General features: G+C 49.4%; 1 protein-coding gene across 1 annotated transcript in view; it reads right to left on the reverse strand.

Annotated features, from left to right (window-relative positions):
* tsnare1 (T-SNARE Domain Containing 1) overlaps window positions 1-25,137 on the reverse strand; it is a 63,085-nt gene that overhangs the window by 33,956 nt on the left and 3,992 nt on the right. The window contains exons 2-7 of the mRNA XM_084669198.1: window positions 20,150-20,227; window positions 19,946-20,015; window positions 10,881-10,971; window positions 10,471-10,545; window positions 10,200-10,256; window positions 6,059-6,229 (exon numbers count right to left, since the gene is read on the reverse strand). Coding sequence (XP_084525324.1) covers window positions 6,059-6,229; window positions 10,200-10,256; window positions 10,471-10,545; window positions 10,881-10,971; window positions 19,946-20,015; window positions 20,150-20,227 — 542 coding nt within the window. The remainder of the gene's footprint in view (window positions 1-6,058; window positions 6,230-10,199; window positions 10,257-10,470; window positions 10,546-10,880; window positions 10,972-19,945; window positions 20,016-20,149; window positions 20,228-25,137) is intronic.

Genomic DNA, 25,137 nt, shown 5'->3' on the forward strand with positions numbered 1-25,137 from the left:
CTCCGGGGTGATCCACGCCCTGTGTTCCTCCTCCCGCAGTGAGGAGGCACGAGCTGGATGATCGATCGCGGCGTCTCTCGGCGGTCGTGACGCGAAGCTCGTAAGCTGTCGCTCGCAGTGGGGAAGATTCCGGAACAGCAGCGCGGAGCGAGGGATTAGCGCGCGCGGAAGTGTGACGGCGGGGGAGGGAGATTCAGCGACCCTTGCGTCTCTCACAAAAACGTTGAGGAGCCGTAGGACTGGAGATTGAAACGTCAGTCAAACCCAGAACCTGGTGTGAACTCCACGCGTGCGCCAGAAGGTTCCGCAGGGACGGACGTTGATCCTGATGATGGGTGCAGTCCGCCTCTAGAACGAGCCTGCAGGTGATGACTGTGGAGATGATGGGATTCTGCACAGATGACATTATTGATGATGAAGTGATGATTAATAGCAGGTGTGGGGAGAGGAGGGAAGACACGGTTTCATTTGTTTTTTCTTCCATCTCTTCCTTTCTTTTTTTTCCATCCTCGGATCCATTTGATCTCTTGGTCTTTGCTCTCTCACCTCAAACATGGTTCTCTCTCTCCCTTCTCCCCCCTTTTCTTTCTCTTTCTCTCTCTCTCTCTCTTTCTCTCTTTCTCTGCTAAATGTGTTTACGGCTGATATGAGATCCCCCTCACCCCCCCCCCGCCCAGGGCCTACAGCAGCAGGACACAGAGTGACTGCCGCAGCAGAAACACTGCTAAGCTGATTTAGGTGCACGCTTCCTGGTGAGAGAGGGGTGCAGGGGGGTGCAGGGGGGTGCAGAGGGGTGCAGGGGGGTGCCGCTCGGCCTGGCCGGCTGCAGAAGGCTCCTGTGTGGGACTCCTCTTGCTAAATAAACGCTTTCAAATGTAAAATCAAATGTTGTCTTCTCTGCCGTTGCCCAAGGACTCAACACCCCAAAACACAGAGTACAGGGAAGCAGCTATCAGGCTGACAGTGTGTGTGTGTGTGTGTGTGTGTGGTAGGGGGTTTATGGGAGGAGGGATGAATCTAGAATAACAATTTAGAGAGTACACCCTGGGCCAGCCTTCCAGCGGAGATTTCCTGGCTGGCGGTTCTGTCACGAAAAATCCTGTTATAATGGCATCTGACATCAACATTCATGTTGACCACCATTTTCTCTTATAAAAACATATATAGAGCTTACATACATTACTGTGAATGCAGAATATATTATATATATTGTAATGTTTTCTCAGTGAGGAAGGATAAATAAGTTGACTGCCTTTCCTGGTCACTCCTACGGGGTGCCATGGGAACATGCTCAGCCAATGGGACCTCTCCTTGACAGACGGCGGAGAGAGCAATACAGGAAGTAAATCAACAGCCATTTTGGGGGACTGACAGGAAGTTTACGACACAGCCGTTTTTCTTTCAATGACAGAAGAAGAAGAAGCCTCCAGACAGGAAGAGTCCTTCACTTCCTGTCAGACAGCGCCAACATCCTGTCCGCCCCCCGTCCTGTCCGCCCTCCTCCTGACCCTGTCAAGGGTAAACTCTGCCTACTGTGCGCCGCGCCGCGACAACATTGGTAGCTCACGCACGCTTCCCCCGGCTCTCCTCCCCTCCCTCCCTCTCTCCTCCCTTCCTCTCTCCTCCCCTCCTCTCTCCTCCCCTCCTCTCTCCTCCCCTCCTCTCTCCTCCCCTCCCTCTCTCCTCCTCTCCTCATCTCTCCTCCCCTCCCTTTCTCCTCTCCTCCCTCTCTCCTCCCCTCCCTTCCCTCTTTCCTCCCCTCCCTCCCTTCCCTCTCTCCTCCCCTCCCTTCCCTCTTTCCTCCCCTCCCCTCCCTTCCCTCTCTCCTCCCCTCCCTTCCCTCTTTCCTCCCCTCCCCTCCCCTCCCTCTCTCCTCCCCTCCCTTCCCTCTCTCCTCCCCTCCCCTCCCTTCCCTCTTTCCTCCCCTCCCCTCCCTTCCCTCTCTCCTCCCCTCCCTTCGCTCTCTCCTCTCCTCCCTTCCTTCTCTCCTCCCCTCCCTTCGCTCTCTCCTCTCCTCCCTTCCCTCTCTCCTCCCCTCCCTTCGCTCTCTCCTCCCCTCCCTCTCTACTCCCCTCCCTTCCCTCTCTCCTCCCCTCCCTTCCTTCTCTCTTCCCCTCACTTCGCTCTCTCCTCTCCTCCCTTCCCTCTCTCCTCCCCTCACTTCGCTCTCTCCTCTCCTCCCCTCCCTCTCTCCTCCCCTCCCTTCCCTCTTTCCTCCCCTCCCCTCCCTTCCTTCTCTCCTCCCCTCCCTTCGCTCTCTCCTCTCCTCCCTTCCCTCTCTCCTCCCCTCCCTTCGCTCTCTCCTCTCCTCCCTTCCCTCTCTCCTCCCCTCCCCTCCCTCTCTCCTCCCCTCCCTTCGCTCTCTCCTCCCCTCCCCTCCCCTCCCTCTCTCCTCTCCTCCCCTCCCTCTCTCCTCCCCTCCCTCTCTCCCACACCACCAGGTGTTGTTGCGTTCTCATTCCCCTTGAAAGCTGTCGTCTCCTTTTGCCCTGAGCTGTTTTCACATTTATTCACATTCTGATGGAACGAGGCCCATGCCGATGGGTGGGGTTGGTGCGTGTGTCTGTGTGCGCGTAAGTGCGTGGGGGTGTGTGTGTGGACGCAGGCCGTGGTATCAATATCCTATCTCCTATCTGTGTGTCTACATGAAGAACAGTAGCATCCTACTCAAGGACAGCAGGACTGAATGTAATTACTCCTTCCAGAGGAGAACTAAACTGCTACTGACAGCACCCAGCATGGGAGGACAGGAGCACGGTAACCTTAGCAGAGGAGGAGGAGGAAGAGAGGAACATGGTAACCTTAGCAGAGGAGGAGGAAGAGAGGAACATGGTAACCTTAGCAGAGGAGGAGGAAGAGAGGAATATGGTAACCTTATCAAAGGAGGAGGACGAAGAGAGGAACATGGTAACCTTAGCAAAGGAGGAGGGGAGGAAGAGGAAGAGGAAGAGAGGAGGAGGAGGGGAAGGAGAGGAGGAGGAGGCGGAAGAGGAGGAGGAGGAGGAAGAGGAGGAGGGGAAGTAGAGGAAGAGGAGGAGAGGAACATGGTAACCTTAGCAGAGAAGGAAAGGAGTAGGAGGAAGAGAGGAGGAGGAGGAGGAGGAGGAGGAGGAGGAGGAGGAGGAGGAGGAGGAGGAGGAGGAGGAGGAGGAGGAGGGAAAGGAGAGGAAGAGGAGGAGAGGAACATGGTAACCTTAGCAGAGGATGAGGAAGGAGAGGAGGGAGGCCTGTGTCCTTTGTGTAAGGGGGAAGATGAGGAGTGTCTCTGGAACAGGGGATTGGAGGGGCTAGGAGGACTACAGTGCTTTGCACTTTCATTCTCTTGTTCTCTCTCTCTCTCTCTCTCTCCCTCTTTCTCGTTCTTTCTCTCTCCTTCTCTTTCTCTCTCTCCCTGTCTTTCCATGTCTCTCTCTCCCTCTGTCTCTCTCATTCTTTCTCTCTCTTTCTCGATCATTGGGAGTTCAACCATTCAGAGCAGAGATTGAGCAGTGTTTTAAAACAGATAATAATGTTTCCTCTGACGAAGACAGTGTTTCAGAAGAGATAGTGATGGTGTTTCCTCTGAGGAAGACAGTGTTTCAGAAGAGGTAGTGATGGTGTTTCCTCTAAGGAAGACAGTGTTTCAAAAGAGATAGTGATGGTGTTTCCTCTAAGGAAGACAGTGTTTCAGAAGAGATAGTGGTGGTGTTTTTTCCTCTAAGGAAGACAGTGTTTCAGAAGAGACAGTGAGTGTGTTTCTACTATGGAAGACAGTGTTTCAGAAGAAATAGTGATGGTGTTTCCTCTAAGGAAGACAGTGTTTCAGAAGAGATAGTGGTGGTGTTTTTTCCTCTAAGGAAGACAGTGTTTCAGAAGAGACAGTGAGTGTGTTTCTACTATGGAAGACAGTGTTTCAGAAGAGATAGTGATGGTGTTTCCTCTAAGGAAGACAGTGTTTCAGAAGAGGTGACAGATACTTCCTCTGAGGTCCTGCAGAGACAGAGAGCTGGGAGAGAACTGTGTGTGTGTGGGGCTGTCTGTGAGTGTGTTTGTGGATGTGGGTTTGATGTGTGTTTATGGATGTATGTTTAATCTGTGTGTGTTTACAGTAGGTGTGTGTGTGTTTGTGTGTACAGTATGTGTCAAAAGTAGGTATCTGTGTGTATACATTGGAGGTGTGTGTATGTATGTGTTTGTATACAGTAGTTGTGTGTTTGTATACAGTCGGTGTGTGTGTGTTAGGAAGAGAGTGGGTGCAGAATAGAGCCATGGATAGGTGTGTGTGTGTGTGTGTGTGAGTGTTTCTGACAGAAAAAGCCCTTTGTCAGATTCTATCAGTCACAGAGTGGTTCCAGGCCGAAGCCTTCAGCACCTGCCTGCAGAGTGACTGTGACAGTCATCCATGTGAGGCTGTCTCTACCCAAACCCAGACAGACAGGACACCCAGTCCGAACACCAATCATCCGCCACGCCACGCCACGCCTACGAAGCCGTCAGCGCTCCATAACCGCCACGCTGACGATCCTGTCGCTCCGCCAGCACCCGGCGGAGCGAGGAGATGATTAACACCGTGAGGAAGTGCCTGGCGGACACCCCACCCTCCGCACCACCCCCACCCTCCACCCCTCCCTCCTCCCTCCCCCTCCTCCCACATCCACAGCTCCTCCTCCCATCCTCCCAGTCGTGGGCAATAGAGAACAGGGTTGGAAGCCGGGGCGTCTGGGGGAGGCTCTGCTCCTCTCTCCGGCCGCCGCACGCTCCCTCTCTCACGGCCCCCGGGGCGATCACAGATGCTCCGCGGGGAAATTGATCAGGGAAGTTTATCGGGGCGTGTCTCGCAAACTTTCAGCGGACAGACGGAGAGCTTCCCGGCGAGGTGAACCCGACATCGGGACACGTCGTCCATGACGGCGCAAACAACTCCTCAACGTTCCGGAACTTCCACACATTTTGGGGGGGGGGGTTTGTTGACGTGACAGACCGGCCCTTTCGCCACTCAGGTCGTGCCTCGACCAATCAGAGCGCATCTGGCACAGCGAGCGACAGAGGGAGGGGGGAGGGAGGGGAGGTGTCCAGATGTTCGAGCAGAGAGCAACGAGGAGCGGTAAACAGACTCCTCCTCTCCCCTGCTTTTAAGGGAACATCAGGACTCAGAACAAAAGCCCTGGACAGGAAACAAGCACAGCTGTAAAAGAGCTGTCATTGTGTCTTGTTCAGTACCCTGTCCGCACTCCACAGAACCTGCATCTTCATCCTACACATCCGCCCTCTGACTGCGGCCGGAAGTCTTAGCCGACATCCATAAACTAATCAACGTAAAGGCTAAATACGAATGTTACTCTCAATAACTCAAGCTGTAAGAGAGAAGCAGTCGCATGATGGCATTAATAAAGGAAGAACATGGAAATTTAAGAGTATAGCTTGTTCTTCTCCCGACTCGTCATAATTTGATACTTTTGGGGGCATTTCTGCATTAATTCCTGTCAGAGATATGGTGCAGAGAGACAGGACAGGGAAGGGCGAGAGGGAAAGTGCGTGTAGAGATGTGTGTGTACATATGTGTGTGAGTGTGTGTGTGTGTGTGTGTGTGTGTGTATGTGTGTAAAGGTGTCAGGCAGATTTTCTATGTTCATGAGCAGCCTGAGTCTCTGTAAGGTCAAGAGGTCATAAAGCAAGGCCCCCTCTGAACAGAATATAGCACACAGCCCAGACAGTGGGGAGACAGTAAGGAAAATCATGTACAGCTAGGGCTTATGTGATTAACGACCACTTCACCTGCTGAACGTTCTAGTGGATCAGTGCACTGACCACTGAAGACCTGTTAAGGAAGTAATTCTGTGCATTTTATATCTGTACTGTCCAACTCATGTGTTTAAGCATGGCTGAGAGACAGAGTTTTCCCTCATGCCATCAGTTTGTCTTGAACTGATTGTTTGATCCGGGCGGCCCGATTAATAAACCAAAGTCAACTCCTTTCCTTTGTCGTGACTCCTTCCGGCCTGCCTTCTCCAGAACATCCATCTTATCAAAAGGTGTGTGTGTGTGTGTGTAGAGGTGTGTGTGTGAGTGTTTCTCCCACCTCGATCTGGAGCAGGGCTTCTTCTCTCTGTCGGAGGACCTCCACGTCTTCTTCGCTGATCTCGGACAGGAACACCTGTTCCTGGTCCTCCAGTGGAGGACCTGACGCCTCCTCGCCCGCGTCAAACAGAGGTCCCTCATCGCACAGCTCAGCAAACGGTGTCTGGGGACTCTGTGGACACACACACACACACACCATAGACACACACACAGGAGAAACAAGATCACACAAAGACAAATATCAGTGAGCTGGGGTGGACTTCAACTTGACCATGTCACATTTGTTTCTGCTCTCCAGGTTCTGACAGCCGCACAGTGGGTCAGAGCAGAGGTCCATACGTGTGGGAGTCACAGCAGCACGCTCTGAGTCACAGCAGCACGCTCTGAGTCACAGCACCTCCGAGTCAACACCCACCACAACCCCCCCCCTCAGGTCCCTGCACCACCACCACTCAGCAGAATACATGAATGTGTAACCCGGACAACCCGGACAATCCAGGCCTCAGATCTGCTCTGCATGCCCCAGAGCTCCAGGAGCGAAAACACGTCCCCCCCACGCCTCATCAAGTGGATCGTTCCTTTCAGCCCACTCGATGGGAGAGACAGGAGGAGAGGAGTGGGGGAGTGGACCATTGATTGGCCCTCCCCCCCCCCCCCCCCGATTGCATATGTATGACAGTGAGGGAGTCGCATGAAAACGGTGTTATTATCGAAGACCCAGAGGAGTGATTCACCTCTCGTCCGCTCGTCCACCCCGACAGGAAGCAACCTATGCCAGCTTCCTGTTGTCCCTACTGTGTCCGGTCCGGCCCACTCCTCAGATCATAAGGGTTTAGGTGGTTTAGGTTCATTCTATGTGAGGCCCTGTGTGACATTGCTTGTAAAAAGGGCTGTACAAATACATTTGATTTGATCAATTTGATCATGAGATGATACAAAACTGAGTCGGATTTGGTCAGTTACTTAATCTCGAAATAAACGTTGAAATGCTATGTAGTCTTAAAAATATGGCCGTTGAAGTTGGTTTATTCCAGTCGACCGCTGTTCCAGAACTGTAGCTGTGTTAGTCTACAAACAACAAACATCACAAAACACAAAACAGCTCATTTGTGTTTTGGTAAAGTCAACCAAGAGGGTTGTGGCAGTTGTTTGAATTTCCTTTTTCTTGAGGCTTTTCATCAACAAATACCCGCCACAGAAAACATATATTTTTGTCATCAATCTGCATTTTAAACGTTAAGAAATCTCTTTGCTTTACGCGATGAAGGTCGGTCTTCAGAATAAATTCTCTCCGCTTCTTGGAGAGGATGTCTCTCCCTGGTGTCAGGAAAGGTAACGTCTGTCCTACACAGTCTCATCTCCCTGTCTCCTCTGAAAATAACTTACTCATTAGACCAGTACAACATTCATTGTCGTTGGAATAAAACCCACCCACTGTCAGACTCCAACAGCCAGACTGAGGGCCTCATGTTCCAACGCTTTTGCGACCACTTCAGGCATATTTGTTTTGCAGCGTGCGCGTAATATCAGGCGTATTTGTTTCGCAACGTGCGCGTAATAGCATGGCGAGGTATGTACAAACATGCCGCATTGAAGTGAAAACGCAGACTGCCTTTCGCGGGAACTGAAAATGGCGAATTGCACTTTTCCGTGTCATGTATATGCATTCACGGGAGGGTCAAGGGGAAAGTGGGAGTTTCCCATAAAGAGATGAGAGGGGATGCGTTTAGTGCGCCTAATTATGTATTCCGTGGTATGTACAAAAACCGCCTGTGAAAGCGCACCTCTATTTTGCGGTGAAAATTCTCCACCTGTTAAAAGCAGGTGTAAACCAGGATGTGCATTAGCCTGGTCCTAACCAGACTCTCGTACATTTCATTTGTACAGAGAGTTTGAGATCGCTCCATTGACAAGTGTTAACTTCCTCGAAGGCGGGTACTCTGTTGAAGTTTAAAACTATTGGATCTGCCCAGAGCCACTCTGGATCTGGCATAATCAATCGCTAACGTTCGCCTTAGCCAACTCCTTCACGACTAACGGAGCTAGCTGGAAAATCAAACAAACCCCGTGGGGATCAAAGATTGTTCTTGCTCTGGCTTTAACTTCTGGATATTCGTCAGCGTTGCCACAACGGACCGAATGGCTTCGCTCACATCTTTCTCCGCCACCATTACAGAACTACAACATAAACTAGGACACAACATCAACGTCATCATTGTCAGCCACTCCCTCTGTTTGCTGATTGGACAGGTACAAAGATAACCAGAGACATTTGACTTATATACCTCAAGCCCAGACGCAGTACAGAAGCAAAATGAAAATTGAGCGGAAGTACGTAGGAGGGCAGAGCCAGGCTAGATGTGCATATGCCTCCTGGTGAAAAGGCAGCAGTAGCCCGAGCAAGACGAAGACAAAAGCCAAAGGATTTTTGCCACAGGGATCACACTTTTTGAGTTGAGTGAACACAAAATCATTATGCGTTACAGATTAAGCAGCCATGCAATATTAAAGTTACAGGAAATCAAAGATTACATTGAATCTCCGACTCAGCGTTCACATTCCATTTCAGCAGTTGTTAAACTCCTCGCTACATTACAAATATTGGCATCAGGATCATTTGAAACAGTCCTCACTGTTTTGACTTTGGTGGCTGATCCATGATAGAAAAAGAGAAGGAGGCCCATTCAATTGCGCATTTAAATGCTCGCAATATACGGTACAGTGGGCGGAGAAAGGCGTTGATTATCCGATGAACTGCAGGTTTCATAAATACGAAATAAACTGAAGTATCACAGCCTACAGAGCTTTTCTGGGTTGTTTTGGTATAAGAGAAGCGCTGTACTGCATACATGCATGGAATAATGACGTCTCTTCTGCGGGAACGTGAAGACCCCCATCACCACCCCTCACTCACACACACACACACACAATATCCTTTTGAAGCCATAGAAATACGAGGGTGTCCATACAACAATAGACGCAAGAGCTGTTGAGCTTCAAACAGATCTGATTTAGATCAAGTTCTTTCTCAGCCACGGGACAAACAAGCAGACTGCACTTGTTCCGGTGTGGATCCCCTCAGATCAATTTGACCAGAGAAAGACCACTTTCGGACAAGGAAAACAACATGAATGTACAGCGGTTTTCTACGGGTCACGACGAGGATCTAAAAGGCCCACTGTGTTAAATAAAAGTCACTTAGTTATTAGTATGTTAAGTAAAATATATCAAAAGATATCAAAATAGTGATGACTGATATTGATGTCATAGTCAGGTGATCTCTCCAGTCAAACTCAACTCGTTTTGGACGGAAGTTACCCTGACTGAAGCTAGATTCGACACATTGAATATAATCTCCTGCTCAATTCAATTCATTGGCCTTTATTAGCATTAAAAAACAAATGTTGATATTGCCAAAGCAACGGTGAAATTACAGAAATAGTATTTATATTATTATTATTATGGAGGTTGGTATATTATTAATGTTACCAAATAATATGATATCAATTAAATATGGCAAATTCAGTTGAAAGCAGGGGAACTTTAACATAACCTTAAGATTTATCAAGATATATATATATACATTCACACATGTCAGTCACACCACAGTATATATTGTGTGTGTGCTTTGTGTGTCTAGGTCACTCACTGTCTCTCAGGTTGGGGCATTGATACATACTGGGCAGCAAGGTCTGCCCTCTCTCTCTCTCTCTCTCTCTCTCTCTCTCTCTCTCTCTCTCTCTCTCTCTCTCTCGCGCGCGCGCTCTCACACACACGTTCACACACTCAGTTTCTGTCTCTCTCTCCGTCATCTTCTCCAAACGACAGTGAGGTTTCGGACGTTGCCACGACAACGTATGGTCCGGTTGTACTGTGAGTGTACAGCAGCACACAGGTAGGGGAAAAGAAATGAAGACAAATAAATAAATAAAACCCGGATGAAGGTATTTGTGGAGCGGTGGGTTGCCTTGGTGTCACGCGCTCCACAGTCAGACGGAAACAGAATGGACGCTCTGGGCTTCAAAGAGCCGCCGACAGAGAACGCAATCACTCCGGGGAGAACATCTTATTATCCTCCGCCGCTCCCCCTGGGTACGAGTGCTGTCACCTTCACAATGGAACAAAGGCAGCTGTCCGCTTACCTGCTTCTTCACTCTCTGCGCCGGGGGAAGCAGGGCCCTCGAACGCTCAGCAATTTTCTGGCGAAAAAAACAACAACAAAACAAAGACACAACTGAATCTTTACGTCTTTCTTTACATAGCATGTATATTGTTGATGTTGTTTGTCGTTAAAGTGTTTCATCCAACAAAGCTGAGAGGCGTTTCAGATTCAGGATTGTTCATTCAAGGAGCCGAAAAAGCACAACATGCAGGAAAAGAGAGTTTTTTCCCCCCCCGAGGTTTGTGTGTCACCTTCTGCAGGTCGCCGTAGCGCTGAACAGCCTCAGAGAGTTCCGTCTTCAGTCTGGTTAAGCGCAAACGGTCTTGCTGTTAGGAGGAGACAGTGGGATTAGATGCAATCACCTCCGTTTATCTTCCTGCTTTTGTTTGTTCACCAGAGGAATAGACTACCTCTCACACAATCAATGTTTCTACATACGTTGATTGTTTACTTACTGTGCTTTTACTATTTATTTTCTTTAAAATAGTTCAGCTACATATTGACTTTGTTGTGTCTCACTATGTGTATGTACTCTCTCTCTCACACACACACACCATTTTCGGAAAAGCAGCAGCCCTCCTTTCGCTGCACGTGTCCCTGCATTATTGTGTCATAAAGACAATAAAAGTGAAGAAGAAGACGAGGATGAGGAAGTGCATACCCGTGAAGAAGAGCTGATGATGTCAGAGAGCTGTTTGATGAGCTGGCTGGTGCTGGTGATCACTTTGTTAGTCTGCTGCTGTGTGGAGTGTCTGGAGAGAGAGAGAGAGAGAGAGAGAGAGAGAGAGAGAGAGAGAGAGAGAGAGAGAGAGAGAGAGAAGGAGATGAGGTTGAGGTAGAGAAGGGGGGAGAGAGGGAGAGAAAGGTGCGTAAGGATTAACTTGAACCAATTAAGAGGATCAATATGAACAACTGGCTGATAAAACTTAAACCAAGGTGAGGCCCTCTTCATCTCTGGAGAGGGGAGCAGTGCAGGATGGAGAGAGAGAGATACAGTATTGACAGGATGGATAAAGAGAGAGAGATACTGGATAAACAGGGGGAATGGAGAGAGAGAGATAGAGAGAAAGAGAGATGTTTAGACAGGATGAACAGAGAAAGAAGCAGAGAAACAGACAGAAGAGAGAGCACGCGGTGTCAGAGAAGGGCTGCAGGAGAGTAAACATCATCTAAATGCAGATCACCCCCAGGCCCCCAACCCCCCAGGCCCCCAACCCCCCAGGCCCCCAACCCCCCAGGCCCCCAACCCCCCAGACCCCCCAGCCCCCCAAACCCCCCAGACCCCAGCAACCCCCCAGCCCCCAGCAACCCCCCAGCCCCCAGCCCCCCCCCCCCCCTCCAGCCCCCCCCCCCAGCCCCCCCCAGCCTCCCAGGCAGCCAGGGAGGGGGAGGCAGGCCCTAGCCTCACAGCGGGCCCAAGCGGGCTGGATCCAGCCTCTCCACCCACCTCTTGAAGTCTGAACTGGCCACAGGCCCTTCCAGCTCTCTGGAACACTAGCACACACACACACCTCCATTGACACGCACACACCTCCCAAAACACGCACACACCATGGACACATGCTCAAATATTGATCCAGCGTGGGTAGTGTTGGGGGGCGGGTTGGGACCAGGAGGGAGGGAGGGAGGGCGGTGACAGGCCCCGGGGCGTCTTGGAGGCCGGGGGGCGGGGGGGGGGGGGGGGGGGGGGGGGGGGGAGAGGCATGTCACAATGATTGTCTGTCAGCTGTGAGGGAGAGGTGAAGCGATATAGTGGAAAAACACTCCCGACCTCATCTTCTCCTGTGTTCTCATACAGGGTCTCCAGAGCCCAGGTCCAGGGGTTAGGACCCCAGGCTGCCTCCCCTCCAGTCTGCCTCCAGTCACATCATGGACAGGCCGCAGAGCACCGGACTGGGGATGGTTCTGATCTCACGTCAAAGTTTCAGAGTTTACAGTAAATGACCCAAGCCAGCACTTCTTTATTGACATTTATCATGGGAGACCGTGTGTGTGTGTGTGTATGTGTGTGTGTGTGTGTGTGAGAGAGAGTGTGTGTTTGTGTGTGGCTTTCTGCAGTAACTTTGCTGGAGAATGGACTTATGTAAGGGTGAAGGACATAATGTACAGTAATCATGGACTCAAACCATCACACATATACACACACGCTTGCAGGCGTGCACACACACACGCGGATTATGAAGTGCTAAACCTCTGGTTGATGTGTCATCGCTTCACGCTGTGCTGAAAGTTTCTTTCCGACATTTGGGGATTAGAGACTGAGATCACAGCTAGCTCATGCTCCATCACACAGCTAAACATAATATCAGGGCAAGTGTGTGTGTGTCTGTGTGTGTGTCTGTGTGTGTGCATTAGTTTCTGTTTAAAACTCTGTCTCTTTATCTGGCAGCATGACAGATGAAAAACACATTTGGCAAGCTGAATCACAGATATTACAATAGAAACTCCCTCGCTGCTAGGAAACCACATCACCACAGTGTGAGAGTGAGAGAGAGAGAGAGAGAGAGAGAGAGAGAGAGAGAGAGAGAGAGAGAGAATGTGTGTGTGTGTGTGTGTGTGAGATGGAGAGTGTGTCTGTTTGACAGCATGTGACTGTGTTGCAGAAACTCTTGTCTTCCATGGCTCCTTCCATCAGACGTCATGCTGTGGGAGGAGCCTCTGGAGAGGCCAGACTGACTCCTCCCACAGGAGGCTGCTCAGGGGAGAGGCCAGACTGACTCCTCCCACAGGAGGCTGCTCAGGGGAGAGGCCAGACTGACTCCTCCCACAGGAGGCTGCTCAGGGGAGAGGCCAGACTGACTCCTCCCACAGGAGGCTGCTCAGGGGAGAGGCCAGACTGACTCCTCCCACAGGAGGCTGCTCAGGGGAGAGGCCAGACTGACTCCTCCCACAGGAGGCTGCTCAGGGGAGAGGCTAGACTGACTCCTCCCACAGGAGGCTGCTCAGGGGAGAGGCCAGACTGACTCCTCCCACAGGAGGCTGCTCAGGAGAGAGGCCAGACTGACTCCTCCCACAGGAGGCTGCTGAGGAGAGAGGCCAGACTGACTCCTCCCACAGAAGGCTGCTCAGGAGAGAGGCCAGACTGACTCCTCCCACAGGAGGCTGCTCAGGAGAGAGGCCAGACTGACTCCTCCCACAGGAGGCTGCTCAGGGGAGAGGCCAGACTGACTCCTCCCACAGGAGGCTGCTCAGGAGAGAGGCCAGACTGACTCCTCCCACAGGAGGCTGCTCAGGGGAGAGGCCAGACTGACTCCTCCCACAGGAGGCTGCTCAGGAGAGAGGCCAGACTGACTCCTCCCACAGGAGGCTGCTCAGGGGAGAGGCCAGACTGACTCCTCTGGCTGTTTGAGGGGACATTTCAAGGGCTGCTACTGCACAACATGGGCTCTCACCAGTGTAACAAGGGAATGGGACGACACCCCAAGCGTCATCACAGCCTCACTTTGGGAAAGCATGTCCTAGTGGGAACATTGTAGGGGAGACTGTGGGCACAGCATCTAATCGTTTTCTTTGGAAAGGGCACCATTTGGGACACTGTCATGTAGGGGCAGCATAAAGGGCACTTCATAACAGCAACCTTTTCCATTGGAAGTAAGGGCACGGGAACAGTCCCATTTAGACCATTGTAAGGGCACCTTATAGGGTACTGCATCACATTTTCTCTACTATAAAGGACATTCTTAAGGACTCATTAAGGCATGGTTTGAAATGCAGCGAGGGCACACTATCATGTATTGCGTTAAGGGGCACCCTGGGCACTAAATCATATTTCACAATGTGAATGGCAGACAGTAGGGCACTTGGTCTCATTGTTGCCACTCTAGAGGGCGTTTCAACCGTGGGGGCACCAGGCAGTCACGCCCTGAGTCTTCCAATGGGCCTGGAAACACCCATGGGGACAGTATATTGCACCTATAATATTGGGGAAGCTGAGGAGAGGTAATATAGAGGCTTGTCAACATATAGGCTACTTTAAACAATGAAAATACTTTATACAATTGAATAAAAAGTCCCCTTGATTCTTTGTGTTTCAAGATTACCTGAAAAATATAACATTCAGGTACTGCTTTGGAGCAAGGTATACCCTTCATATTTCCTGGCATAGTTGCCTTTGCTAAACCGTTTTAAGTCGCTAACCCTGTTCAAGAAAGTCTCACATGCAAAGACACAGTTCAGTCAAGACAATCACGTCTTAGATTTGAGCATTTATTGTTACATGACATGGACATGTAGATTTACTTTGGCAGAGTGGATGATTTAAGGGAAGCACTCCCTGCCTCCTCGATGCAACACATATATACATGACATATGAGGCAGGGAGCAATAGAGATATAATCCCCCTGATGGATAGACATACAGACAGCATGGGGGAGAAGGGGGCGGTGGAGGGTGGCAGCAGCACTGATCATACAACGACCGGGGTGAGTGTGTGCATATCCATGCGTCTTTTAAAGACGCCTTATCGGACGTGGCCCAATGGATATGTGCTGCTAACATGGGTGTGGTAGTTGGTGGAGTAAAGGAAGGTGGAGTAAGACAACTTACGTCCCCGTTAAATGACTGACGGGCGCTGCCCGATTGCCCTGCCAGAACTAGCTGCGCTTATAGATGCAGACAGACTGAACAGTGGTCAAGGCTTGGCTACAGTGAGTTTGCTTCCTTGTGTGTGATTCCAGCAGACTACATAGTCTAGGCCTACCTACATAGACTGGAGTCTATTACCCTCGTTTCTACTATTACAGTCTACTACACTCCTTTCTGTTACGCCCTATGAAGGATGGAAGGCTGCTCTTACGTGTTCATTGCCATCCTTAAGAGTTGTAAAGGGTTTTCCTTTGTCTATATGGGAGTCAGGTGGCTGAGCGGTTAGGGAATCGGGCTAGTAATCAGAAGGTTGCCAGATCGATTCCCGGCCGTGCCAACTGACGTTGTGTCCTTGGGCAAGGCACTTCACCCTACTTGCCTTGGGGGGAATGTCCCTGTTCTTACTGTAAGTCGCTCTGGATAAGAGCGTCTGCTAAATGACTTAATGCAATGTATATATTTTTTTAAGAATGACAATGAATCTAGATGAACTATGCTGGGCTTGCTGAACCTATACTTCTTCCACTGGTCAGGGAAGCATTACCTCTGTCTCTGAAGACCCTTGGGGCCAGTGGGATATAAACACTTTGTATAATCCGAGCACCTTCATCCACAGTGTTGTCAAAGAACGCCATAATGGATTGTAACTTGTCTAGATGCTCTGCTTAGTTTCTAAGGCTTTATTTTATGCCAATTAAACAATGGCTTTTGAAAAGATGTCAAGTGACATTCTTTCTTAACTTGTTTATTTCAATTGCTGTAATACATTCTTTTGAGATGAAGTAAACACGTAAATGTATTCATGTCTGTACTTCAAAAAGTCTGCACTTGTGTTTCCGAACAAAGTGCTTTGCACGCAGGAATGTATTTGACAGAACTGTTTTGACATTCCGTTTCTGCCTGTTTGAGATTATTTGCAACACATCTTAGTTGAGCTCGACTTTTAGTCTGACACCGGGCAGGCTTGTGCTGCCCCAGCTGCCCCTGGTGCCCCAGCTGCCCCAGCTGCCCCTGGTGCCCCTGCTGCCCCAGCTGCCCCAGCTGCCTCAGCTGCCCCTGGTGCCCCTGCTGCCCCAGCTGCCTCAGCTGCCCCAGCTGCCCCTGCTGCCCCAGCTGCCCCTGCTGCCTCAGCTGCCCCTGCTGCCCCTGGTGCCCCAGCTGCCCCAGCTGCCCCAGCTGCCCCTGCTGCCTCAGCTGCCCCTGGTGCCCCTGCTGCCTCAGCTGCCCCTGGTGCCCCAGCTGCCTCAGCTGCCTCAGCTGCCTCAGCTGCCCCAGCTGCCCCTGCTGCCCCAGCTGCCCCTGCTGCCTCAGCTGCCCCAGCTGCCCCAGCTGCCCCTGCTGCCCCAGCTGCCCCTGGTGCCCCTGCTGCCCCTGCTGCCCCAGCTGCCCCTGCTGCCCCAGCTGTCCCTGCTGTCTGGGATCCTCTGTGAGTCACCTTCCTCCTCTGATCCAGCGCCAGTGCCTCTCTTTCTCCAGGGCCATCCTAGACGACCCCCCGCAGACCTGCTCGCTGCCGCGCTCCAGAGCCTCGTTAGTCACCCCGCCCCCGACGACGCCCTCGACAACGAAAGCCGTCCCGCGGATGCCAGTAGTTACTCACACTGCGCATTTTAATCAGTCACCTGCGTGGTGCGCTTCTAGCGAGAGATGTGAAGGGGGAGTTAAGGTGGAGAGAGGCAGAGAGAAGGGTAGGAGAGATAGAGAGAAGGGAAGAGAGATGGAGAGAGATAGAGAGAAGTAGAGAGAAGGGTAGGAGAGATAGAGAGAAGGGAAGAGAGATAGAGAGAGGTAGAGAGAAGAGAAGAGAGACGGAGAGAGGTAGAGAGAAGGGAGGACGGGAAGCAAGGAGAGGGAGAGAGAGGTAGAGAGAAGGGAGGACGGGAAGCAAGGAGAGGGAGAGAGAGGTAGAGAGAAGGGAGGACGGGAAGCAAGGAGAGGGAGAGAGAGGTAGAGAGAAGGGAGGACGGGAAGCAAGGAGAGGGAGAGAGAGGTAGAGAGGTAGAGCGAGAGAGAGAAACACACAGAGAGAGGTAGAGAGAAGTCTTTGAGCCGTTTACCAGCCAAAATGCTTGAGGCCGTGGTCTTTCTTATAATGTTCAAATGAAAAAGGGTCAGATGTGCTTGTATATAAGGATAGCATTAAAATACACAGCCCAGGCAATCAAAAATACGCTGTAATGACAGTTGTGTTAAAGAGCAGTATTCATGTCTACATAGATTAGAGGTGCGGAGGGAGGGGGGGGGGGGGGGTTCAAAACAGACGTTTACTTTATTAACACTGACTTACAGTAATTTAGCTAATAGCCTTCATGGCACATTTTTCAGAGACAAATGTTAACATATTTGATGTTAAATGAATAATACATTCTCACAACTCATCAGCTTTGTGGATTTTCTTTTTTTTCACTGATGTGAAATTAGCCGTGTTGACTGACTGATGAAACAGCTCTGTGTTGAATCATGTTCAGCATGTGCCGGGTTTGTTTAAGGAAACATGATAATGACTAATGAAACTCAATTTGATATCCTGTTCAATACAGGCACCGACTAATCATGATGATAATAATAATAATAATAATAATAATAATTGAAAACCAACAAGAAAAAACCCACAGGCTGACTGACTGAAATGTTGCTGTAAAGAAAATGTAATTACGTAAAAAATGTAAAGACTATGAACATCAGGACATCTGAAGTTCGGAGCTTTTCTGAATAGTGTCCAGCCCCCAACCTCCCCCATTCTCCTTCATTTTCCCCTAACCTGCACCACCCTCCCTTGTCTCACCCAATCTCCCCTAACCTTTTCCCGTCTCCCCCAACCTCCCCCACCCCCAGTTTACCCCACACTCCTAGTCTCCACCCACCTCCTCCACCCTCCCCCAGAGGAGGGACGCAGCAGAGGGGCTAACTTGCTAAAAGAGATAATGACAGTCAAGGTTGCAAGCTAACACGCTAACAAACACAATCACAGTCAAGGTTGGGAGCTAGCACGCTAACAGAGATAATGACAATTAAGGTGTGAGCTAACACGCTAACAAACACAATGACAGTCAAGGGTGTAAGCTAACACGCTAACAGAGACAATGACAGTCAAGGGTGCAAGCGATTAATCCACTTAGGCTTTTGCCATGTGCATTTCCACGATTACAGGGAATGGGTCAAATTCTATTACAGTAACCGTGAGGTTTTGGTGAGGGGAGAAAGGAGCATTGCAATAGGTTTTGAAAGGCTCACACAAACACGATTTGGTTGTTATTTTTGGCTTCCTCTCAGTTTCATAGTGTTTTCCTAGAATTCTAGTCAAAGTCATGACATGTCATTGGCTAGAAATCTGGTGTGTGAGATAACTAGAGCCTGTGTGTGAGATAACTAGAGCCTGTGTGTGAGATAACTAGAGCCTGTGTGAGATAACTAGAGCCTGTGTGTGAGATAACTAAAGCCTGTGTGTGAGATAACTAAAGCCTGTGTGTGAGATAACTAGAGCCTGTGTGTGAGATAACTAAAGCCTGTGTGAGATAACTAGAGCCTGTGTGAGATAACTAGAGCCTGTGTGTGAGATAACTAAAGCCTGTGTGTGAGATAACTAGAGCCTGTGTGTGAGATAACTAGAGCCTGTGTGTGAGATAACTAGAGCCTGTGTGTGAGATAACTAGAGCCTGTGTGTGAGATAACTAGAGCCTGTGTGAGATAACTAGAGCCTGTGTGTGAGATAACTAGAGCCTGTGTGTGAGATAACTAGAGCCTGTGTGTGAGATAACTAGAGCCTGTGTGTGAGATAACTAGAGCCTGTGTGAGATAACTAGAGCCTGTGTGTGAGATAACTAGAGCCTGTGTGAGATAACTAGATAACTAGAGCCTGTCTGTGAGATAACTAGGGTCTGTGTGTGAGATAACTAGATAACTAGGGCCTGTCTCAGAGATAACTAGAGCCTGTCTGAGAGATAACTTGGACCTGTTTTAACCTTTAGGTTGATGGGTCCAAATCTTCTGTAGAGAGTAACGAGGCTTGGATGCATCTCAAAGTGGGTGTGTGTATGCATGTGACTGTGTGTGTTTCTGTGTATTGGTGTGTTTGTGTGTATATGTTTGTGCACAAATATGTGTGTGTGTGTGTGTATGTATGTATTTGTGCGTATATATGTGTATGTGTGCATATATAAATGTATGTGTGTGTCTCTGTGTGTGTCTATGTGTGTAAGAGAATGTGTGTGTGTGTGTGTGTGTGTGTGTGTGTGCATGTATGTGCGTGAGTGTGTGTATAGGAAGGGGGTCTTTACTTCAAACCGTGTCCTTTGTGGTAGGTTGACTCTGGACTTGAGAGGTTTCCAGGGAAACACAGGGATAATATAATCACAGCAGGCCCAGCAGGGGGCAGAGAGAGAGAGAGAGAGAGAGAGAGAGAGAGAGAGAGAGAGAGAGAGAGAGAGAGAGAGAGAGAGAGAGAGAGAGAGAGAGAGAGAGAGAGAGAGAGAGAGAGAGAGAGAGAGAGAGAGAGAGAGGGGGAGAGGTAGAGAGAGAAAAAGGGAGAGAGAGGGATGGATAGAGAGAGAGAGAGAGAGAGAGAGAGAGAGAGAGAGGAGGGGGAGAGAGAGAAAGAGAGAGAGAGAAAAAGGGAGATAGAGGGATGGATAGAGAGAGAGAGAGAGAGAGAGAGAGAGAGAGAGAGAGAGAGAGAGAGAGAGAGGAGGGAGGAGAGAGAGAGAGAGAGAGAGAGAGAGAGAGAGAGAGAGAGAGAGAGAGAGAGAGAGAGAGAGAGAGAGAGAGAGAGAGAGAGAGAGAGAGAGAGAGAGAGAGGTAGATACAACGAGAGAAAGGAGAGCAATCTGAGGTTAAAGAAAGTGTGTAGGACGTCAGAACACACACACACACGCACACGCACACTGTATTGAATATTGTAGCATCGATGTGGTAGGACTTGAGGAAGGAGCTGTGGAGTAGCCATGATGGTCAGTCCCAGACAGGCAGCAGCCTGCAGTGTTGTCCACACCATGTCCACACCCCCCATCAGTATTGATGTTCCAACAATTGGAATGGGAATGCAAATGATCCCATGATACATAACATGTTGTGTGTTTGTGTGCGTGGGTCAGTGTGTGTGTGAGTGAGTGTGTGTGTGACTGTGTGTGTGAGAGTATAACTCACAGACTCTGCCTCAGCTCAGCGTTGTCTTTGGAGGTTCCCAGAGCAGGAAGACTCCTCTCCAGCGTCACCACTACAAGCAGCAAACACAACAACCAAGTTAGAGGACTTACACTCACTCACACACTCACTCGCTCACTCGCTCACTCGCTCACTCGCTGACACACTAAAACACACATTTCCATAACACTCAGTCACGCTACTCACCATTGCCGTTGATCTGGAAGATGTTGGAGGAGGTTTCCTGGAAGACATCTTGTAGCTCCGAGGGGCTGACTTGAGTGGCTGGGAAGAGCACAGAGGGTCAGGGGTCGACTAACTCCATTGGCTACTGGACATAACCATGGTGCCACTACTGACCAATAGGAATGAGAGCTCTGATCAAGCTAGACATGGAGATTAAAAGGTACCACACAAGACCTCAAAAACTCTCCTCTTCTCCGCTCCTTTCATTTCCTCTCCTCTCATCATCTCCTCTCCTCCTCTCTCCCTTCCTCTTTTCCTTTCCTCCTCTGCTCTCCTCCCCTCTCTCCGCTCCACTCTCTCCCCTCCTCCTCTCCTCTCCACCACTCCTCCTCCTCTCCTCCCCCCCTCCTATGACAGCCATCACTGGGATATTTTTTGCCATGGTCTCTGCACACACTTGGCTGCAGATCTCTTGTGGAAACAGGTGTGGAGCCAGCATGCTGTCCTCTACCAGGATGGGGTGGTGTTGGAGAGAGAGAGAGGGGAGAGAGACAGAGAGAGAGAGAGAGGGGAGAGAGACAGAGAGAGAGACAGAGAGGGGAGAGAGACAGAGAGACAGAGAGAGAGAGGGGAGAGAGACAGAGAGAGAGAGAGAGAGAGAGAGAGAGAGAGAGGGAGAGAGACAGAGAGAGAGAGAGAGAGAGAGAGAGGGGAGAGAGAGACAGAGAGAGAGAGAGAGAGAGAGAGAGAGAGAGAGACAAAGAAAGAAAAGAGAGAGAAAGAGGCAGAGAAGGAGAGAGACAGAGACAGAGAGAGATTGAGAGAGACTGAGAGAGAAAGAGAAAGAAAGAGGCAGAGAAGGAGAGATACAGAGAGAGACAGAGACAGAGACAGAGACAGAGAGAGAGAGAGAGAGAGAGAGAGAGAGAGAGAGAGAGACAGAGACAGAGACAGAGACAGAGACAGAGACAGAGACAGAGACAGAGAGAGAGAGAGAGAGAGAGAGAGAGAGAGAGAGAGAGAGAGAGAGACAGAGAGAGAGAGTGCAGGTGGAGGCGTGTTCGCTCACACCAGGCCAGGAGCCTTCTGAAACCTCTTTACACAGAACTGTACATCTGCACAAACAGACCCACAGAGAGAGAGAGAGAGAGAGAGAGAGAGAGAGAGAGAGAGGGGAGAGAGAGACAAAGAAAGAAAAGAGAGAAAAAGAGGCAGAGAAGGAGAGAGACAGAGACAGAGAGAGATTGAGAGAGACTGAGAGAGAAAGAGAGAGAAAGAGGCAGAGAAGGAGAGATACAGAGAGAGACAGAGACGGAGAGAGATAGAGAGACAGAGATAGACTGAGAGAGAAAGAGGAGAAGGAAATAGATAAAGGGAGAGACAGAGAGTTAGACAGGGAGGGAGGGAGAGAGGGAGAGAGCAAGTCAGAGGGAGGGAGAGCAGACTACTCCACTGAGTTCTGGCGTGGAGTACTTCATCCAGACATGGATCATCATCACGTTGTGGGAGCAGAAATCCTACCCCCCACCATCAAGCCTGATCTACATGCAGACACACCCTCGCTTCACAATCAAAGCCATTAACTCGATCCAGTCAGGGAAAATGACAAACTATCACGACTGTAACATGACCGCGTTCAGTCAAACATGCAGCCTCATGCAGAGGCTGCTCTCTGAGTGGTCGTTTCTCATCCGGGCAGTCTTGCTCCGGCCTCGTCTGAAACACACGCTCACCACTTGTCCATGCCTGGGAGATTGATGGATGCTCAATATTCATGCTACATCAGAGAGGAGCCCATTATAATGAAGAACAACCCTGTGTGTGTGTGTGTGTGTGTGTGTGTTGATCTATCTGTGTGTGCTTTTGTCCATGTGTGTGAGCATATTTCTGTGTGTGTGTGTTTGAGTGGGTTCATATATCTCTGTGTGTATAAGTGTGCCTTTGAATGTGTGTGAGGACATTTCTGATCATGTTTGTGTGTGGATACCCCCAAAGTGTGTGCGTGCATACTTTGGAATTGAGAGCGTGTTTAAGTACTGTACCGTATTTCATCGATTCAACTCTGCAGCGTTTATTACACCATGTTCATTTTTGGTGCGGCGATTATTCGAGGGCGACGTTTATTCGAGGGCGGCGTTTAATTAGTAAGAGAGATTTAGTGAATTGTAGCTGCAGTGCGGCCATAGACAAACAAAGAATAGACAAGGAGGTCAAACACAAAGCCTAGAGTAAAATTGAAGCCGCGCGTTTAGTCGGGAGTAGGCTAGTGTAGCATGAGTGTAGCATGAGTGTGGACACTCCCTTTCTCATTGGCTATCAATAAGGTGTGTGTGGGTAGTAGCCTACCTTAACTGTCTCAAGTGTGTTCTACATTGTGTAGAAATCTGAAGCAGCATGGCAAAACGTTCTTACACTTTAGCTTTCAAACAGAGAGCAGTGCAGAAAGCACTCACCCGCAGCAACAGATCTGTAGCATGCAAACTTGGGGTTGATTAAAGCCGACTTTGCGAGTAGCAAATTACATTTTATATTGTACATTTGTGATTTACCTGTGTAATAAATACTGTGTTTTTATTTAACCAATTAAATAACAATTTTCTGATTTTTGGGCTGCAGCGTTTAATCGAAGAAATACGGTATACACTATATTTATATATATGGGTGTGTGTATATGTACCGTGTATTTAGGTGACACTGTGTGTGGAAGTTGTTGTGTGAGTTGGACAGTACAGATATAAAATGCACAGAATTGCTTCCTTCACAGGTCTTCAGTGGTCAGTGCACTGATCCACTAGAACGTTCAGCAGGTGAAGTGGTCGTTAATCACATAAGCCCTAGCTGTACATGATTTTCCTTACTGTCTCCCCACTGTCTGGGCTGTGTGCTATATTCTGTTCAGAGGGGGCCTCGCTGTATGACCTCTTGACCTTACAGAGACTCAGGCTGCTCATGAACATAGAAAATCTGCCCTTGCTGGGGCGAGCCCCCCCCCCCCCCTCCCCGGACCCCAGCCCTCTCCCTCTTCAATTATCACATAAACACACTCCCAGACACACGACCACACACCGCGCCGACCGTGGAGAGGCCGTGTGAACACACACACACTCACAAGGTTTTGTGGTGCCTTAGAAATAAACTGTAAACACAAGTTACCCCACAGTTCTCTCTCTCAGCTGAAGGAGAGAGGGAGAAGGAGGGATGACGACTAGTCCTCTACCTCTTTCTCTCTCGCTTGCTCTCTCTCTCTCTCTCTCTCTCTCTCTCTCTCTCTCTCTCTCTCTCTCTCTCTCTCTCTCTCTCTCTCTCTCTCTCTCAATATCGGTGGCTAACCTTTTTTATTTGTACTGAGTTCTGTCTCTCAATCTGTGTTTTTATCTAGCCTATATCTCTCTGTATCTCTATCTACAACAATCTATCCCCCCTATTTTGACGATCTGAAACGCAAGTATCAAAACGCAAAGCGCAAGTATGTTTGTGGGCGTGATTTCAGCTTGGTTGTTATTTTGCCGGCGGATAAATTACTTTGCGCCTGGCGCAAATCTAAAAAGGGTTGGTCTGAAGTATAGCTACATTACTAATGGGTGTGGTTAGGGCGTAACGTGCAATAAACCAATCAGAGCATCATCTCACATTCCCTTTAAGAGCAGCGCTTGTTCCATGGCGAATTGCTATTATAACTGCGGATTTGCCAGGCGCAGGCCAGGAGCGGTTCACAGGAGGAGACCGACGTTCTCATCATAGCCGTAAAAGATAGAGAAATGACATAGTATGGGAAAGGCAGAGCAGTTTTCTCATTGCACTAAATTGCCCACTCATGCTGTTCATTCAAATTATTATTCTTATTTTTACATACATTTTATTTTTTCAATTGTTATATTTGTTATTGTTTAGTTCTTGGAATTAATTTAACTAATGTACTTTTGTACTTAATTTATACCCGTTTATTGTTTGCACTTTCCTACCACAGCAAATAGCGTATTTGTGTAACATAAGCTTCATGTCGAATAAACCGAATTCTGATTCTGATGGGCATGGGAGAAGAAACCTAACCAAATTAGCTTCGGTTAAACAGTCATGGGAGGAAATTGCCACCGTTGTTACAAATGAAGTTCACATACATAGAAATTTATTATGAAAATCTTTTTATAATCATTGAAGAAATGTAACACGCCATAAATCAAAACAAAGTAACTTAGCTTCGCAGAAAGAAGACCCTGGCCCCGCCAGCAGTGTGCACGGACCAAGCTTGCGCCCTTAAAATAGCATCTGAATATTACGCCATTGACTTTAAACCACGTTTTTCCTGGTCAGTGGCGGAATTGTTTTTCGTAAACTGCAAGATAGCACCAGGGAACGTTTGCGCCTGAACACGCCTCCTTTTTCGCTGAACCGCCCACGGGAGCGCAAAGTCATTTCGACGTGCGTCTGTGGAGGGAAAAGTTGGCTTTGCGTCGAGTGCAAACTAGGAATGACACTTGCGTCATTGACTAAGTCAATTGCGCTGGGTGCAAGATAGGGCCCTATATCTGTATCTACATCTGCTCTGCGTGCGTTTGTGTGTGTTGATGTTACATAGTCATAATGCCAGAAGAAATGCTCTTGAAATGCTAATCAACTTTCTGTGTGGAGCGAACTGGCGTCGGCAATGCGAAGCCAGTGTCCATCTGACACTGGATGCGTCTGGGCGTACCGCTTGCCGCCTCCTGATTGGAGCGATGATGCATTCTCTGACTTGTGGCCATGATTCACACAATATATAATTAGCGCTGATGAGCGTGGTACAGTGATGCCTGCACACAGCACTGAAAGATGAATTTAAATACCAAGTTGTGAAGACGGAGGGTTGATGGTGAGCAGATACTGACGCAACAGTCGACCTTTAGTAAACGGTAATTATAGACTGAACGTGTGACAGAGCCGACCTTCTCGCCAGCCCTCCTGTGTGATATAGAACACTGTCTACATTTCCGACGGGGTCCGGATGGTTCTGCCGTCGACGCTCTAAGGAC

This window comes from Hypomesus nipponensis, chromosome 2 (genome assembly GCF_054491055.1).
Source record: "Hypomesus nipponensis isolate SF chromosome 2, ASM5449105v1, whole genome shotgun sequence".
NCBI lineage: Eukaryota > Metazoa > Chordata > Actinopteri > Osmeriformes > Osmeridae > Hypomesus > Hypomesus nipponensis.